This window comes from Electrophorus electricus, chromosome 1, assembly GCF_041902795.1.
Source record: "Electrophorus electricus isolate QZ-2024a chromosome 1, ASM4190279v1, whole genome shotgun sequence".
In the NCBI taxonomy this organism is placed as follows: domain Eukaryota; kingdom Metazoa; phylum Chordata; class Actinopteri; order Gymnotiformes; family Gymnotidae; genus Electrophorus; species Electrophorus electricus.
In genome coordinates, this window is record NC_137497.1 from 30,522,715 (window position 1) to 30,539,999 (window position 17,285).

Consider the following 17,285-nt stretch of genomic DNA (forward strand, 5'->3'; position numbering starts at 1 on the left):
TAATAAATGAAGCAAGTCTTACCTATACCACTCCAAATGTGACTTTGACTTTAAAGAAAGAACCTTGGAACAGTTGAGTTGTGCTTATTAATACTTATTAATTCCACCTCTTTACTGCTGAACAGTTTAACATAGATTTTCTTTTTCGCAGTTAGTCATCCATGAATCCATAATTTTACTACTATATGTCTAGCAACCTAAAAATGGATGACTAAGTGTTGAGTGTGAAACAGGTGTAAAACTCAGGAAAGCTATTTTACCAAATGTGCAGATACAGTTAAGACATTCTTGACAGATAGGGAAAGACCAGCAGAGAGTGCATTACAGTTGTGCATTACAATACTGGAGACTTATAAAAGTGTAAAAGTGTATTGTTTGACATAAACAATACACATCAGAACACAATTTAAACGTAAAATAATTTTTGGATAACAAGTAACTTTACATTATCATCACTTCAACTGACTTAGTTCTATAGAATTCTATATCAATACCCCCCCCCCCCCCCCAAAAAAAAAAAATCCCCACAGGAATATTACCACATCAAATCTTTCCTTAAGGAAAAAACTTGATGCTGGCTATGTCCTGATGGTCACTTTTCACACTTTCTACATTTCTGTTCTTCTGTTTTCTCTCTTGAACATCTGCCCATCATATAGTCCTATTTGTCTGATTACAGTGGAAACACACTGGAATTTAACATAATCTTCCTATTCCTCTCCCAGAAACACAAACAGCTTTCCCATGGAATGAACACATTCTCCCATCTTCATGCTAATTTTGGCCTGGCTGAAGGTGTCAGGAGGGGCCCTAGGAAACAGTAATGGATGTGGGTGTTGCTATTGCTGGCTCCTCTCTGAGGTGTTTAAATGCATCTCTCCAGGGCTGCCTGGACTGGACCTGCTACTCCACAACCTTTTTTTTTTTTGGAGAACCCTTCTATGTGTTTTCACCTTATTGCTTTCAGTTGCTGTACTCCTCAACAGTATGCTATCAGGTAGGCTGCCTCATTTGTTCTGCTCATGTAAAGGTCTGGATTTTAGTCTTTTGTTTGAAGACAAAACATTAGGATGTTATACATTAGGATTCAGTATTTATTGGGTCATTCAACCTGATCAACAATAAATATTTAGCACTTTCACAAATACTATTGCTAATGTACGAACAATTTTGTAAAATGCCAGTGTTACAGAAGCAATGTATTTTACATTTTCCCCAGGTCATGCCACAGTATACAATAGTGTCCCCAAATCCTACAAACCCAATTAGATTCACAAGCTCTCTGATCAAAACATAATTAAACTCTACACCCAAATAAGAGATATGAAAATGGATTTTAGATAAACAATTTTATGACAACACTATAACAGGTTTAGCACAGACATTTTTGTAATTAGCACACAAATGTAAGCTTCTTAATCATATTACCACAATGAAAATATCCTTTTTTTTTTTTTACTTAATGTAATTTTTACCCTTCGTCCACAAATGGAACATGGTACGACTTGACTTAAACGCAAACCCCAACTGACAGGCTTCCCTCTGTATTTCTGAGCAATACATTTATGTGGTGCACCCTTGGGAGAAAGTCACAGCAAGTTTAACAATTATGCAATTGATCTTTGTGCAAAATTCATTCTGAAAGCGAGCTGAGTCATAATATACATTTGTAATGTAATAAAGATAAGGAAGGTGGTGTGGGTGGTGTTTTGGGTGGGTGGTGTTTTGCTAAAAGTTTAGAGTTTCGATGGGAAATGGAAAATAGGCCAACAGGTCTGCAGGTAAGCCATAAGGCTTTCTGGTTTTAAATGACATTTAAGATGCTCAATTAAGGAATGTGTAATCATTAAAGAAACCCTGCCACTGCGTACAGAATTTAGAACCCAGCCCTCTAACAGCAATAGGTTATTGTGCAAATCAACAAGGATAAATTGTCAGAGAACAAATGTATTTTCATTTCTGTCGCCGCCGTAAAAATGCATTTGGTACACTGGTGCATTTATGCCCCCTTCTGACCACAATTAGTTTACAACTAAGATGGCTAAAAAAAATGCTTCCAGTTTATTCCTTCCTCCTCAGGGGGTAAATTTGGCATAACTGAAAAATTAAAACTAGAGTTAGAGGGAAATTTCATGTAACAGTAGTTCATGGTGCTTATACACACTGAATAATTTATGTAGCGATTTAAAATCATATATTTCATGTTTTTTCTCCTCTCAGCAATTTTCAGACTAAGCAGCAAGACTATAATACAATGTGTTTAGCAAAATATACTTTCCTTTCAAATTTAGCATATTCATTTCTGTAAATAGCATGAACGTGTGCGTGCAAAGTACAAATAAGCAATCAACCCGTAATTAGTCATTTTTATTTTAAAAGCTATCCCACTGACAGACAAATTTTCATAAGTGGTAGCAAAAATTATAAAAATACTTTATTGACAGCTGTTAAATTGGCCATCAATGTTATTGCCTAGTATTTTTCATAAAGACTACATTTTTTATCCTGAAAAACAATAGACTTTAATGTGGTTAACACTGGAAAAAAAGTACATGTTTTATGTGGCTTACAACAGAAAATGGTGCATTTTGATTTTAATATGATTAACAATGTACAAAGTGACAATTTTGAATATTCTAGATACAAATAAATCTCTCTTTAATTATTTCCCACTCACAATCCTTAATGTCCTAAAATGTAGTATAACATGAATAACTATCCTTTATCATACATTTTCCCAGCTGGTAAAGACTTATTTATTATTTATTTAAGCTTTTATGGAAGACTTTTACAATGGAATGATAATCGCCAAACCTTTAAAAAAACCAAACAAACAAACAAAAAAACAAACAAACAAACACAAATCCCTGACTTAAAATTCAGCCAGGAACGGCACGTTTCCACATACACCTATGCAGTAACAAGGGAAAAGGACATAAATGCCTATTTTTCATAGTGTCGCTGCTACATCAGACTACAGCTGCGCCACACTAAGCCTGTCACATCCATGCTTTTAAACAGCCTCGTTCTGCAGCCTTCCCTCGCCTGGAGCTATATTTAAGGCCAACAGTGCATACCCTGCTTCAGGATTGCTGTCAGTATGTTTGATAGAGCGTCTAAGTAACACACAACCTTTCCCTTCACAGGCCATCACAGCACTTACTGTTCCTTCATGGCCCCAAACCCCTTTCAGTACCCTAAAACAGCATGTCTCCATTAATCTGTAGCTTGCTAGAGAAGGTTCTACTGATTTGCCCAATCTTTTAATAAAATCACAATAGTGTAAATGACCCACACAGATCCTTCAGATTATATAACTGTTATATTACATTTATTGGACCTTCAGTTTCAGTGTGATCTATTGTACTCTGCAAAGGTACGAGAGGCTGTAAGATCTTGTTTTGTTAGTGCTACAGACCAGCCGACAGAACGTGGTGGGGGACACTGAATTCAACACTTTCCCAGATAACCGCTGAGACACACAAAACAACAAAGTGCGTATCATGTGCAAATAATCCAAAGCCTTGTAATTCTGAGGAGTGGAGACACACCGCTCATGCTGCGGCTGCGGAGACGAGAGCACCCTTCCTTACATTGTGACGTGTCAAAACGGCAGTGCCACTATAACATTACAGTGACTTGACCTGCTCACTAGATGTTTTCAGGTATTGTTGTGGACATAAACAACATGCCAACACCAACGCTCGTAAAATACAAGGACACACGGGATCTGTCACATACTTTACAGAATATTCTATGAATAAACTGAAAAGATTTAGCATATGTAGGCTACCAGGAGCACAATGATTATGTCATCATTTTTCTCTAAATAACTCTTGCATTACACAGTGAAAGGTGAAAATTATAATGAAAATGTTTGTGTACATGAAAATAATAGCCCTTTCTCTTAATTAATGGTATTATACCTGTAGATATATTCAAGGTTGTCATCAGATGTGTAACATTGGTCCAGTCATTCCAAAACCGTGCTGTTTTACTGTGTGACCTAAGCAGAATTAGACAGATGTATCTGCATCGATTACAAATACGCTACCACTGCTCTGTAATCAATCACAAACTGTATGCATTCAATGTCATTAACACTGTTAGTTAGTATTACCTCTGAAAACTTTCAGTTCTAATGTACATTTTATGTACGAGTAAGATCGCTGACCCGTGGCACTTTCATGTTTTCCAGTCTGTTATGAATAACATTTATATAAAGAAGGCATTTGTGTTAAAATGCAGTATAGAATGAAGGTGGGCTGGATAAAAACACTGATTTATATATATATATATATATATATATATATATATATATATATATATATATATATATATATATATATATATATATATATATATATATATATATATATAAATTCTGGTGCTGTATCAGTGATGATTTAGCATTTGTTACTGATTTCAGCTCAGTCAACAAAGTTTAACATCAACTTTTCAATAGTCCATCAATATCTATAATTTCCATGTTCAGCATTAATTCTTATCAAATCTCTAGCATAAATCAATCATTTGATTGTAATTATCATTAAATAAACCTGAACTGAAAATGAAAGTCTATGGAATCGAATGTGACTATCAGTGCTGATATCCAGTCCTAGCACCCAGGATTCTCTTCATTCAACCCCAGACCTTGCTTAAGCTATTTGAAAAACACTCACTGTTTTTGTTTAGTACCACAGAACAATTCTATGACCAACTGAAAGATCTTAAATATCAGGGTCTTCAGCTGAAACAAGCCTACAAGCAAAGTTATGTGGAGTAAGTATGAGTTTTAGTTTTAAAAAAGAAATAACACAGACATCCACATCAAAAGCTTATCCATTGGCAAAAAAAAGACTGCATTTTAAGTGCTAAGCTGTTTGTAAAGTGTACATATAAACCACTTGGCCAAAACTGTGCAGTGTTGTGGGAGTCTCCATGAACTGGGAGCGTCATCATTCCTCTTTGTTACCGGGCGACACCTGTAGTGTATGGGGGGTGGCGGGGCCCACCTGGCTCTGCTCAGACTCACGCAGGAGGCTGGCGCTGAACAGGCCGATGAGGCCCAGGTTGATGAGGACGGCCAGGGCGAAGGCCCCCAATGTGCCCAGAAAGGTAGAGCTGGGAGAGTGTGCGGCCAGCCATGCCCGGCGCGAGGACATGTCAGCCAGCACAGCCTCCATCTGGAAGTGGGTGCCCACCACGGCACAGACATGGAATAGCTGGTGGCTGTGGCCTGGAGGAGGGGTCACATAGAACATGCACCTGTGGCATAACTGTACATTTTGATGGGAAAAAAATGGACAGATTTTCATATGCAAGAAATCCCATCTAGTGGGAGCAACCAGTGAGGGGAAGAGGATTCATTAGATGAACTTAATGACTGTGCATTACAGTCAAGGGCAATTAAATAAGTCAATAGAAATAAAATAAGGCTAAAAGATTATCTAGCGTATCTAGGTCTTGGTGCTCGAGAAACACACAAAGTGCATGTACCGATGTAGTCGAAGCGGCCTGGCGCCAGCCTCTCGGGCAGGTGAGACGAAAACAGGAAACAGGTCAGGAAGGCGAAGAGCAGGTGGTAGCTGTGGCTGGACAGAGCTTCAGGGTGGTTACAACTGCCACCGAAACACAGCAGCAGCTACACATGAGCACAGGGCACACACAAATGCACAATGTCCATGTACACAGCACCCAGGCGCACACACACACATACACACACAGAGCAGAAAGACACATTTACTAGTAGGAATCACTGATAAAGTGCAAGATAGTCCCAGCTATAGGACTAGGCTTAAGCACGGTCTGCTCAACCAGCCCTATATAACAAAACAGTAGCTACAACATAACCTTTAACTGAATATTCAGTTCATGTCTAGATGGTCTTTCCCACTTACTCTGTAAAAAAGGGGGATGGTATCAAACATGAATGGCAAAACAAAGGCGCCTGTCCGTAATATTTTACTCCTGTGTGGGAACTGCAGTTCCAGGAACCTGGCCAAAAAAAAAAGAGTCATATCAGAGGTCACCATTCCCCTGCTGACTGTTAAAATTATGCAAATGTTTCTTTAAACAAGTTTGTATTTCTAGCACCCCACAGGAAACCATTTTTTTTTCAGCTTTGAATGACATTCACATGATTTGCGCTGAGAGGTACTGAATATCAAACCTTTGAGAAGGAAAGGTATGCGCAGGTCCTGATGTTCAGTGCTGAACCATGTCATTTTAAAATCTTGTAATTTTTAAGCAGCTCCTGGTTGCTTTCAGCTTTGATGTCTCATGAGCTGTCATGTGATTAGGCAACCTATAACTTCTCTACTGTACATTGCTTTTGTCTTCAGATCTGCAATAATTTCCTGTTACTCAAGTTCCTAGGGCTGCACTTATGCCACAAGTGTAATTTGTACATGGCTTCTGCAATTTCATTAGGATGCTCCCATATATAAAGCACAGATCTGAGATGTAATGAGTCCAAACAAATGCAAGTCCGTGATCAAAACAGTAACAAACTAGACACTGAATGTGACTGGAATGAGACTTTAATGAGAAATGCCAAAGCAACCCATTCTGTTCTCTGTGTGGAAAAACCAAAAGGGACCCTGTGAGTGCTCGATGAGTGAATCTGCAGTCCCTACCTGGAGTAGCAGGACACGCTGGTACAGAACACTGTGTTGGCAATGGCGATAAGCACAAAATGTTGGTGGAGCCAACTGTTGACCCAACATTCAGGCATCACATAGAAACAATAGGCAATGGCACATCCTGGAGAAACATAAAGAACTGAATGTCAAAAGCACAAAAATGATATAAAACAGCTACTAGCATACTAACATATGCTAACTCAAGGTTACTGATGCACGTGTTCACACTTGTTTTATGAGGATTTCATCATTGGCCAAGTCAGGTCGATCCTCTGAAGCGATCACATATGTAGACTTCAGACTAGTGACTTGGTTTTCATTCAGAAATGAGATTTAGAAGCAGATTCTGAGGCAGTCAAGAGAATGTGGGGTAAATAAAATCAATGAAAACAAAGCATGCATCCCAGTTTTCCCTCTAAGACCCAAAATCAACCCTGAAGTTATCTGTACCTTGTACCTGTACGCTTGTCAGTGTGCTTGTCAAATAAGTTCACTGGTTTATTTATTCAAGCCTCCAGTTATGTAATAAGTAGAGCAATTCCTGGTATATTTAAAGAGGTGGTACCTTACTATACAGCCATGTAAGCTGAATAACAAGTCATCAAAGTGTTAATATAGCTGTGAAATGTATTTGCATGAAGTATTGGTGCTTTAATAAAACAACGTTTTGTACTGCATCTACTGAGGAGCATGCAAATGAGTCTAATCCTGTAAATAGGGTTTATTCTTGTGAAAAGGAAAGGAAACATAAGTTCCTTAGCAATTATAATTCCGGGTTTGAGGGTGGTGTTCAAGCCATATGGTCAGAGCATTCTACAGTAATGTTGAGGATACAGGGCTACTTTAAAGTTGTAGAAGGAAGATAAAGGAGTTTTTGCAGTAGCATTAGTAAATAAACAAAATTCTTTTGCATAGCACTCCACTGATATATTTGAGATATTTATGAAGAGAAGCTTTTTATTTTTAATTTGGGAATCTTTAGAAGATTGAATCATGCGTTTCATGGCACAGCAGAAAAACAAACAAAAAACAAACAAAAACCAAAGATAAAAAACTACCCAGCAAGCAAATTCAGTTGGTAATTTGGAACTTGTCCTTTTTTAGTGCTTATAGTCACCCTAACTTAAACACATACTACACCTTTTCACCATTAACATATCCTGAGTGAATCCATTAACTCAGTCAGCCACTAAAAGCTTTATCTTCCAACCAACACCTTTAACTATCAGCTCCAAACCATATGCAATTTGAGATAATCAACTCCCTCAGAGAGGCAATGCCACATTGGAACACGAGGCATGAGCAAAGCACACACAAAATGCGAGCAAAGTGTGAGCCAAATGTGAGCAAAGTGTAAGACAGGGCATGAGCATATAAGACAGGGCGTGGTCAGTGGGACGGACGGCAAGGGAGTGCACTTGGGTATACCCAGGCTATAGAGGCTGAGGGCTCCGTAGTCAAAGAAGTAGCAGATGTGTCTCGTGGCAGGAGACATGGTGCTGAAGGTATGAGCGCAGCTGGACGTGAAGGGGTACAGGCACACCGGCAGCATGTAGACGAGCAGCGGCCACGTGTAGCTCTCAGCCAGGAAGTTCACCGTCGAGCACAGGCCACAGAACCGCCAAAGGAAGTACCTGCCCGACGCAATGCACAGGGGCTATTTACAGCAGCCAAAGAAACACATATAAAATTTTAAAGAGAGAGAGGGAGAGAGAGAGGAAAAGAGCGTCGGCCACCAGCCTTGGTAAATCAGATAACGTTTACGTTCGTGAAGCTTTTGAAAACTGACTACTATACACCGCATTTAACATAATCTGCTTTTCTCCAAAACACCTTAGCTGATCAGCCAGGGCGTTTGGCAGTGAATAAAAATCACATGCTAGACTAGATCTCTCACCAGGTTGGCAGGAAGTGGGTCCAGATATTGACTGTCTCATTGGTCATCTGGAAGCTACTGCGGATGCAGTCCATGGCGGAGCTTTGAGGATGCCGGTAGCCAGATATGATGCTGTCCTCTTGAAATACCTAGGTGCCATCACGTACGGCCATACTGTACATTTATTTGTCAAAGAAATCTCTTGATCGCTTTTTTAACTAAAATTTGCCTGCTAATGAATGCATGTATACATATATAAATACCACACACATACATACATACATACATACATACATTTATTGGAAGTGCTGATCAGTGCTCTACTGCAGTCAGGGAAGTATTTTGGCATATATTTCTATATAAAAATATACATATAGTTTCAGTTTATATATAATTTTGGTATGTCATTGGCCTGTTTCAGATGAGAGAATATCACTCCAGTGAAATTGAGGTCAGAACTTCAGAACTTCTGTTTGAGCCACTGCTGTCAACTGACTTCTTCTTCTTGGCTCATTGTCATGCTGTGTTGCAGAGAACAGGTAATCGAATTGGTGTTTTTTGATGTGACAGGGCAGGTCAAGCCATGCCTGAACTGTCTGGAAGACCTGACTTCAATTAGCCTCTTTGACAGAAGTCATTTTCATAGATGTTCACATATTTTTCCCTCAGTGACATGGATTATTTAAAACCCCTTTATGCAGCAAAGCTAGGGCAATGTAGCAAAGTTACATGTGCTATTCTGCAAATCACATTTTAGAATCCATTCATGCAAAAATGAAAGTAATTTGAAGGGTTAAAAGGTTGCATCTCGCCACTCACACACACACACTCACACACACACACAAACAAAGATGTGAGGTCCAGCTGATGTGAGGCCCAGCGCATGTGTGCGGTGACTAAACCCACCTTAGGCACTTGGTGGATATCAAAGAGGTGAGGAAGCTTGATGCGGAGCATGTCTGTGGGCAGTCTGAGGACACTCGTTGCTCTCCGACAGACCTGCTCGAGTCTCTCCCTCCCTCCTCGACACAGCACGCACCAGACGGGCCAGTCAAAGCCCTGCAGCGCAGCCCCCTCTCTGGCCTCCCATGCTATACAGCGAGGCCAGCTCCAGCCCTGCCCCTCCTCAGTCCCTCTCCACAAAGGAAATACTTGAGATTGAGAGAGAGAGAGAGAGAGAGAGAGAGAGAGAGAGAGAGAGAGAGAGAAAGAGACAGATAGAGGAAAGGTGGAGAGGGGGTGGGAGGGAGAAGAAAAATATGTTTACATTTTTTCCTTGACCTATATACAGTGTATATAAAAGCTTCCCAGCTGTATAGAAAAGGCAGGGATAATGAGGTTAAGATCTGGCTTGAAATGTCAATCGCCAGAATGGAGAAAAGAAGCCAAGTAACACATTTTGAACGTGCAAAGTTTTGAATCAAACTTTTCAATCAAGAATGAGAAAGCAGAAATATAACCCAGCTCCGTTGACACCCACATTTGGTATGAATTCTATTGTCGGCTTCCCTAGGAACAATCATGCTAAACCAATATATTGAGACATTGTTATCTTTGTCCTCAAATATGGTGCAGTTCTTTCACTGCAGTCCTTACCCATGACCCTCTGTGCATGGGACACATAAGAATACAACAGCAGTGTAATGGGGCCAAACAATGACGCAGGGCCAGACAGAGATTAGCACTGTTGTTTCATTTGAAACAATGCTAGAATACCAAAAATTCTGTACATGCCATGTATCTACTGAGGTTATTCTTTATTATGATTTGCTAGTAACAAACCAAACATTCACAACACTGTGCTACATTTATATGAAGTGTCAAGGTTAAACATTAATCACACCATGCAAGAGTTTCAGACCAGCAATACATGATATAAATCAGTATTTTGAGCTGAGGGCCTATTAACAATTGTATCATCTTCCAGTCCACTTTTATATTAAAGCAAGTGTCTGCCGTAGGTCACTGGGCCAAAGCAGAGAGCATATATGAAAACACAATGCTACTCAGTTATTCAGTCTCCAACACACACACCACCCACACGTTACATTTCAAACATGCTTCAACATATGTAATGGCAATAAATTTAAGTTAACTGTGCAATGGTAGCTCAGTGGTTAAGGTACTTGACTAGTAATCTGAAGGTTGCCAGTTCAAGCCCCAACACTGCCAAGCTGTCACAGTCAGGACCCTGAGCAAGGACATTAACCCTCAATTGCTCAAGTTGGATTGAATCATAGTTGTAAGTCACTTTGGATAAATGTTTCAGCTAAATGCCATTAAATGTAACTCTGGAGCCACTGTAATTGATACAACATAAGAAACCTGAACTGTGAGTTTCTCAAACATGTGGAGACATGCAAAACCAAGCTCTTAACAACACACACTGAAATGTCTCCATGAGAGAGGCCTGCCATGCAAAACCAGTAATTCATTCAAAGTATTAAACTTCTGGAATATGACATTTTATAATATTTTAGTCAACATTCTGTTAATGTTAGGTGCTACGATTATATTTTTAAAAAGGCCGGCAATCAGATTTCTGGTTTGTTTCGTAGGTTTGACCTCAAGAGTTTCCTGAAGGTTAAACACTTTTTGTTAGGGAAGCCTAGCAATTCTGCTACCAAGACCAAATTTTTCAATTTTCTACTATAAACTGAAATATGAAATCAAATATGCAAAGTGTATTCAAAAACCGCATAAGAATCAAAAATGCCTTCGTGCATGGAAAATATGTTTGTAGATGCAAGGAGCCACATCTAGATGCAAGGAGCCATAATCAGGTAAAAATAATATTTTTACAGACTTTCTGCATATGGGGTACAGCACCTGAATACAATAACAAGGCTTCCACATTTATTTCAATCATTTTGAGACTCTTACATAAGCAGCAATTTATGTTCAGTAATGGATTTAAAAAAAGATGCATGCCAAAAAAATCTTTACAGGCAAAGCTTATACTGTTAAGGGCTAAAACAACCCAGCCAATTGGCTGTTCTAAACTACATTTTCAGCTGGGGAGCAACAGCAAAATTTATGTGATAGAAAAATTAAGTTGGCTTCTGCACAGGTCCCTTTCACAAACAAAACATATGGAAATGCTAGACAGGAGTTGTTATCAGTCATTTCTTCACTCTGTTGGCAAAGACATAGCCTTCTCTGTAAGCCTTCACTTCGTTGCCTTTACAGTTTTCACTGGACTGCATGAGCTAGCAGGACATTCACTGCCCTCAACTGATCCTCCAGACCTAGACTGATTTGATCTATACTGATTCAACTTCATTTGGCAGTGCATTTTAATGTGAAACCAAAACCTGAGCCAGAGTGACTTTTTAACGCAACGGCTGGACCATACAGTCAAACTCCATGACAATTAGAAGCTAGGCCAATAGCACTGATTATCTCGTTACAGTGGCACCTGTGGTGAGTTAGATTAGGCTGCAAGTGAAGAGTCAATTCTTTAAATTAATGTGCTAGAAGCAAGAAAAATGGGTAAGTGTAAGGATCTGAGCAACTATGACAAGGGCCAAATTGTTATGGCTAGATGGCTGGGTCATAGCATCTCCTCAGCAGCGGGTCCTGTGAGGTGTTCCCTGTAGGTAGTGGTTAGTACCTAACAAAATTGGTCCAAAGAATAACTCTTGAACTAGTGATAGGGTTATTAATGCTCATGAATACATGTGGGGAGCGAAGGCTAATCTGTCTTGGCTGATGCCAAAGCAAAGCTACTTAAGCACAAATTGCTGAAACGTTGAAATGTTGGCTATGATAGAAAGGTGTCAGAACACAGTGCCATGTAGCTTTCTGCATATGGAGCTGCATTACCCTAGACCGGTCAGAATGCCCATGCTGACATATATGCAGAACATAACAGAACCATGGAAAAATGGAAGGAGGTGGTCTTGTCTGATGAATCACATCTTTGTGTCAGATACTACAAGACACCTTGAGAGGTCTTATAAAGTCCACACCTCAATGGGTCAGAGCTGCTTTGGTGGCACAAAAGGGACGTGCACAATATTAGGCAGGTGGTTTTAATATTATGGCTGATCAGTGTAAGCCTATCACATACCTACTCACTGATGTTAGTGGAGATCATGTCCACCTCATGAGAACCATGTCCACCTCTCCAGTCACTAATTCCATCTGAACTATGCTAAGTTCATTTTACAGTGAAGCCTACTGCCACTGAGATTAAATTTTGCTCATTATGAGTAAGAACTTCTCTACAAAGCTCACCGATAAACACCACTTTTCCACTCAAGCTTCCTTCATTGTTGTCCGCTCCAAAAAAAATTTAAATTTGCATCATGGTGTGAACTGACAAGGGATTTGGTGTGGAATGTTGTCTGAATGACTAAGGAGCTACAATATTCAATTAAAATATAAAAAAAAACCCCTCTAATTTGGCACACCTTATCTTCATACGACTTCAAGTTTGTGGATTTTGTTCTCTCTCTCCATATCTCCATATCTCTCTCTTAATCAGTCAGCCTATAAGGTCGCAGAATTGGGAATTTAGTGCTCTCCTCCAAGCATGTTCACCTGCCTTGAAGCAAGGAATATAGGCTATTCTTGTGCATCAGTCAAAACCTCTGAACACTACAACCACCTTGCTGATTACACCAGGGAGACTATGACCCAAACTAGAGGTTCTGCTCTGTTCCAACATTCTTTCGCTGGCTTGGGATTCTGCCACGTGATTATTCTCAATAGGCGTCTTTATTATTGCTTGAATTGACAACAACAAGCCTGTGGTCACAGTACGGCGACCTTTGCGTGGTCTGCTACACATTCCCACTGTATTAGGTGGCCAAGGAACCGACTGTCATGTCAATATATGATTCCATACGGCATTCTCAGTTCACCAACTCTGAGCACCACAAATTTCACAGGGATTGTGAGAGGTAAAAAAACATGTTCATTTTATAGAAGTGTTTAAAATGAATAATGAGAAGTGACTAATTTTAACACCACATAAAGGGTACAAAATGTACCTAAATCTTTATTATTATTAGTAGTAGTAGTATTATTTACAAAATTGGCTGCAAAATATAAATTATGGTCTAGCAAACCATTTGGGTGTGTGCATACGTGTATGTATGTCTGAGTTTGTGTGTGTGTGTGTGTGTGTTTGCTTTTAAGAATCTTGGCCAACCTCAGATATTCCATGTAAATACACTATTCCATGTATTTCATGTAAATACACTAAATAAACTGTGTACACTATTCACAAGATCCAACAAACAATCATAAATTTGGTCAAAATAACAAAGGCCTATCTATTCCCATACTATATCAAGGGTTTACCAGTGTGTTTTAACAGGCTATACTGCACAGCATATCACAATTGCAGGATGTAACAATTAAACTGCAATGTAATATTTTTGTCCATATCAAGAAACCCTAGACAATGGAACTGAGGCTACAGTTCTCCAGTGCAATTACAATACTTTGTGATTAAATTATCTGGCTTTTCTTACTCATCACAATAATTATGTGGATAAGATCAAAACTACTGAGTGTGAACAAAATAATAGGGCATGTGCAACATTCAAAAGCACTACATTGTGGTGAGCATGTGACAGTGACAATGCCTCACAGCTGGGCAATGGTTGCAGCACCAAAAGACAAATTCATAAACTTCCCCAGATTGCAGGGGGGGATGTCTCACTGCCAATTTCATGGAGCTAAAATAAGAAGTGGTTTACATAATGTTTCAGTTTAGGAAGTGTAATGGAAAGGCAAAAAGGTAAAGGCAAAACTAACATGCAAAGGGCATGTTTGTTCCCATAGGGTTGCAAAACCACTTATGGTGAGGCAACCGTACATGAGTAATTCAGCATGCGATGTGAAGGCTGCATGCAAATCAAATGGGTTCTGAGAAAACAAAACCATACCCTGCCATTGTTCCTGAAACAAGCAGGCCTTGGAACCAGTCCAGTCAACTAAGAGTAACACTTATTGTGTGTGTGTGTGTGTGTGTGTGTGTGTGTGTGTAAATATATATTTACACACACACACACACACACACACATGCATGCGTCTAGTGCATTTTGCTTAACAGTGCATGTTTAACAAATTAAACAAAAAAACCTGCAGATTCGACTAAATATACCTTCTGAATATTTGCATTAAAAACAGCTTCCTCGCTTGAAAGCAAGCGTGATTTTCCGTTTGCTCTTAAACATGTGCAACGTGTTTGTAACAAAAGTTTAACAGAAAATTTAAAGGAGTTATTAGCACAGCGTGTACAAGTTTCAACTTGTTGAAAGTAGCTTTCTGGCACCTACCCGAATATCTGTGAATAAAGTAATTAGAGAATAAATCTAAAATTATTAATTGTAATGAATGTTAAAAACCTGTAAGTGAATTAATGAAACGTGTAAGTCTTTTCTGTAAACATTTTTTTGATTAAATAAATCCATAAATACAATTATATTTCATGTATACAGCGACTGAACTGTTCATGTCTTAAAGAGTACAGTAACAACAGATGTTCTCTCTTGGCCTGTAAAATAAACTAAACTTAGGCAAAATACAGATACCTGTATTATTTTGTATCGAGGGTTACATTAAAAAAAATGAGCATGAATTACAATACATACAGTGCTGTGGAACTTTCTTCATTTCGTCTGGTGAAAACTTAGGGTTCGAGGCCAGGGTGCAAAGAGAATTACGGGGGAAAAAAACAGCGACTCGGAATGAGGATAAAGGCTAGTTTTTCTTCTTACTGTAAGAACGAGGGCTATGGGCGGCCCTCAACCCCACCCCTCTGCTTACAGTGTAGCCTACTCTGCAGGGACGGGAACTGCGGCAGTAGTCTATAGCCCTCCATAGGGTAATTCGGAAAGCTGTTCACGTGGACTGTCGCAACAATAATAACTGGAGCATGTGTACAGGGCGTGAAAGAACAGTTCTGCGAACGATAAACTTCCAAATGTACAGGCCTATGTTTGCACTGCAACTAGAAGAGAGTCCTGCCATTTCAAAACGTTTCTGCCGCGAGCCCAGCCTCAATATCCCAAGCCTAATTTATTGCTCAATTTACAAATTTGATTTGGCCAATGAAACTGAATCTAAAGCAAGCGTATGCACAATAAATATCTTATACGGACAGCGTAGGTTATTTTATGTCTCAAGTTTGAGTTTGTTCAATCACTCAGACGTGGTTAACCACCAGTTAAGTCTCGCGATCAGCTAAATTCTTGGACTCCGTATGCACTGCCCCTAAAATTCCGTGCGCAGAATAACCTACGAACCCGCCAACCCAACCGAGTCGGTTACAGATAGGAGCGATTTTCGTACTAGGCTCATGTCAACGTCCTGTAGAACTGACAGCAGACTTTTATGGACAACTACATGCAAAACAGTAACTTAAAAAAAGATAATTTAAAGCCCAAACCTTTTAACTTTATACTGTCTATGAGATCATTTGTGCTTCTCGGTCGGAGTAAAGGCGCCTCCAGCTTGAAATCCGTGATTTTACTTTAGCGGAATTTATTGTAACTAAAGCTCCATGGCGAACTACAAACTAGATGTAAGCAAGCAGAGGCTCATTTGGAAGCAGCGTGTTTCCCTCGCATTCCACTGGAAACGATTAAAAACATTGTGGTTCAGCAGTTGAAATCCCACCCTCTCAGGGAAACATGGCCAGTTTCCCCATTGGTTACGAACAAGAAAGAGCCTTTGTGTTCAGTATCAGGAGACAGTAAAGGAACAAAGCTACGACAACCTCGGGTTTCAGACGTTAGGGTTGCTAAACGTACAAGATACAAAATGCCTACGTTTCAGAAGTTCGGGGTCAAATGGTTACAGCCATAAATTTGATTTTTATTTGATCTCAATTCCCGAACCTTATTTCGAAACCAGCAACAGATTAGGGTGACCGAAACTGATGACAAATAAATGGAAAATTAACACAATAATTTGTCCAGGAAAAAATGATTAAATAAAGATGTTAAGACACTTTGCTTTACCATTTCATACTCTTTAGTAGTTATAATCCCAAAACAAATGCGAATGAATATATAGTGAGCTTTTAAAACCGTCAGCTGTAGCCTATTCAGAGCTAACGCGCTACATTTTACTCCGAAACTAAATGTACGACCTTTCTGAACAAATTGTACTTTGGGGAGTTTTTTAAGGGTGCTTTATGGCAATAGAGTAGTTTTGCGAGGTCAAAAATGTAGGCTATTTTTACGCCGTTGTATTCAAATCCTCCCATTCTGAGATCCCTAGAGATGACCACCGAGTGTCACCGCGCTGCTTCAGTCAATTAGCCAGCTGGATAACAAGAAGGAGCAACACAACGAACAGAGATCGGCCAAGATTTCTCTTGACGAAAGAGGAGCGCATAATGCATGATAAAATGTATTTAATGTACGATAGAATTTATTCGTTTCATTAAGGCACATCACATGAAATCTGCATCATTAATTTCGAAAGTAATCTGTAATCTGACATGAATATTCTAAGTAAAGCAATGGCTAATCTATTCATGGGCTAACGGAAACAGAAAAAGTAACAAATGCATCCTGCAGTGCATGCTCCCTGCTGAGGTATTCTTTCAAGAGAAAATTTTGATGTATTGACGTTTACGTCGATCATCTACTTGTTCAGTTGTTTAGCTAAAAGATGTATCCAGCCGGCCTGGCAAATCGGTCGCCTTTACCTTGGACAAAAGATCCAGAATATTCCCACAAATTATGCTAATCACAAAGTGATCACCAAATCCACTGTGATGCTTGTTACACTTAGTTGTT

The 17,285-nt window shown here is 39.4% G+C and overlaps 1 protein-coding gene across 2 annotated transcripts; it reads right to left on the reverse strand.

Moving 5' to 3' along the window:
* Nucleotides 1–2,354: 2,354 nt before the first annotated feature.
* Nucleotides 2,355–16,219, reverse strand: paqr6 (progestin and adipoQ receptor family member VI). Of its 2 annotated transcripts, XM_027001108.3 has the most exons (9): nucleotides 15,926–16,219; nucleotides 15,129–15,165; nucleotides 9,427–9,671; nucleotides 8,542–8,669; nucleotides 8,073–8,278; nucleotides 6,639–6,765; nucleotides 5,901–5,997; nucleotides 5,500–5,644; nucleotides 2,355–5,239 (listed from the first exon to the last, which is right to left on the reverse strand). In XM_027001108.3, the coding sequence occupies exons 2-9, from the start codon at nucleotides 15,148–15,150 to the stop codon at nucleotides 4,959–4,961; spliced, it is 1,251 nt and encodes a 416-aa protein (XP_026856909.2). In that variant the 5' UTR covers nucleotides 15,151–15,165; nucleotides 15,926–16,219; the 3' UTR covers nucleotides 2,355–4,958. The 2 variants fall into 2 exon arrangements, with proteins under 2 accessions (XP_026856909.2, XP_081570643.1); XM_081714517.1 differs by lacking the exon at nucleotides 15,129–15,165.
* Nucleotides 16,220–17,285: the final 1,066 nt, after the last annotated feature.

Excerpts from the sequence above, each read along its gene's own strand:
- paqr6 (XM_027001108.3), bottom strand. The coding sequence starts at position 15,150 with ATGAAGAAAGTTCCACAGCACT. Across the intron at positions 9,672-15,128 it reads GAAGAAAGTTCCACAGCACT|TATTTCCTTTGTGGAGAGGG; the intron begins GTATGTATTGTA and ends CTCAATCTCAAG. Across the intron at positions 5,645-5,900 it reads CCATCCCCCTTTTTTACAGA|CTGCTGCTGTGTTTCGGTGG; the intron begins GTAAGTGGGAAA and ends GCTCATGTGTAG.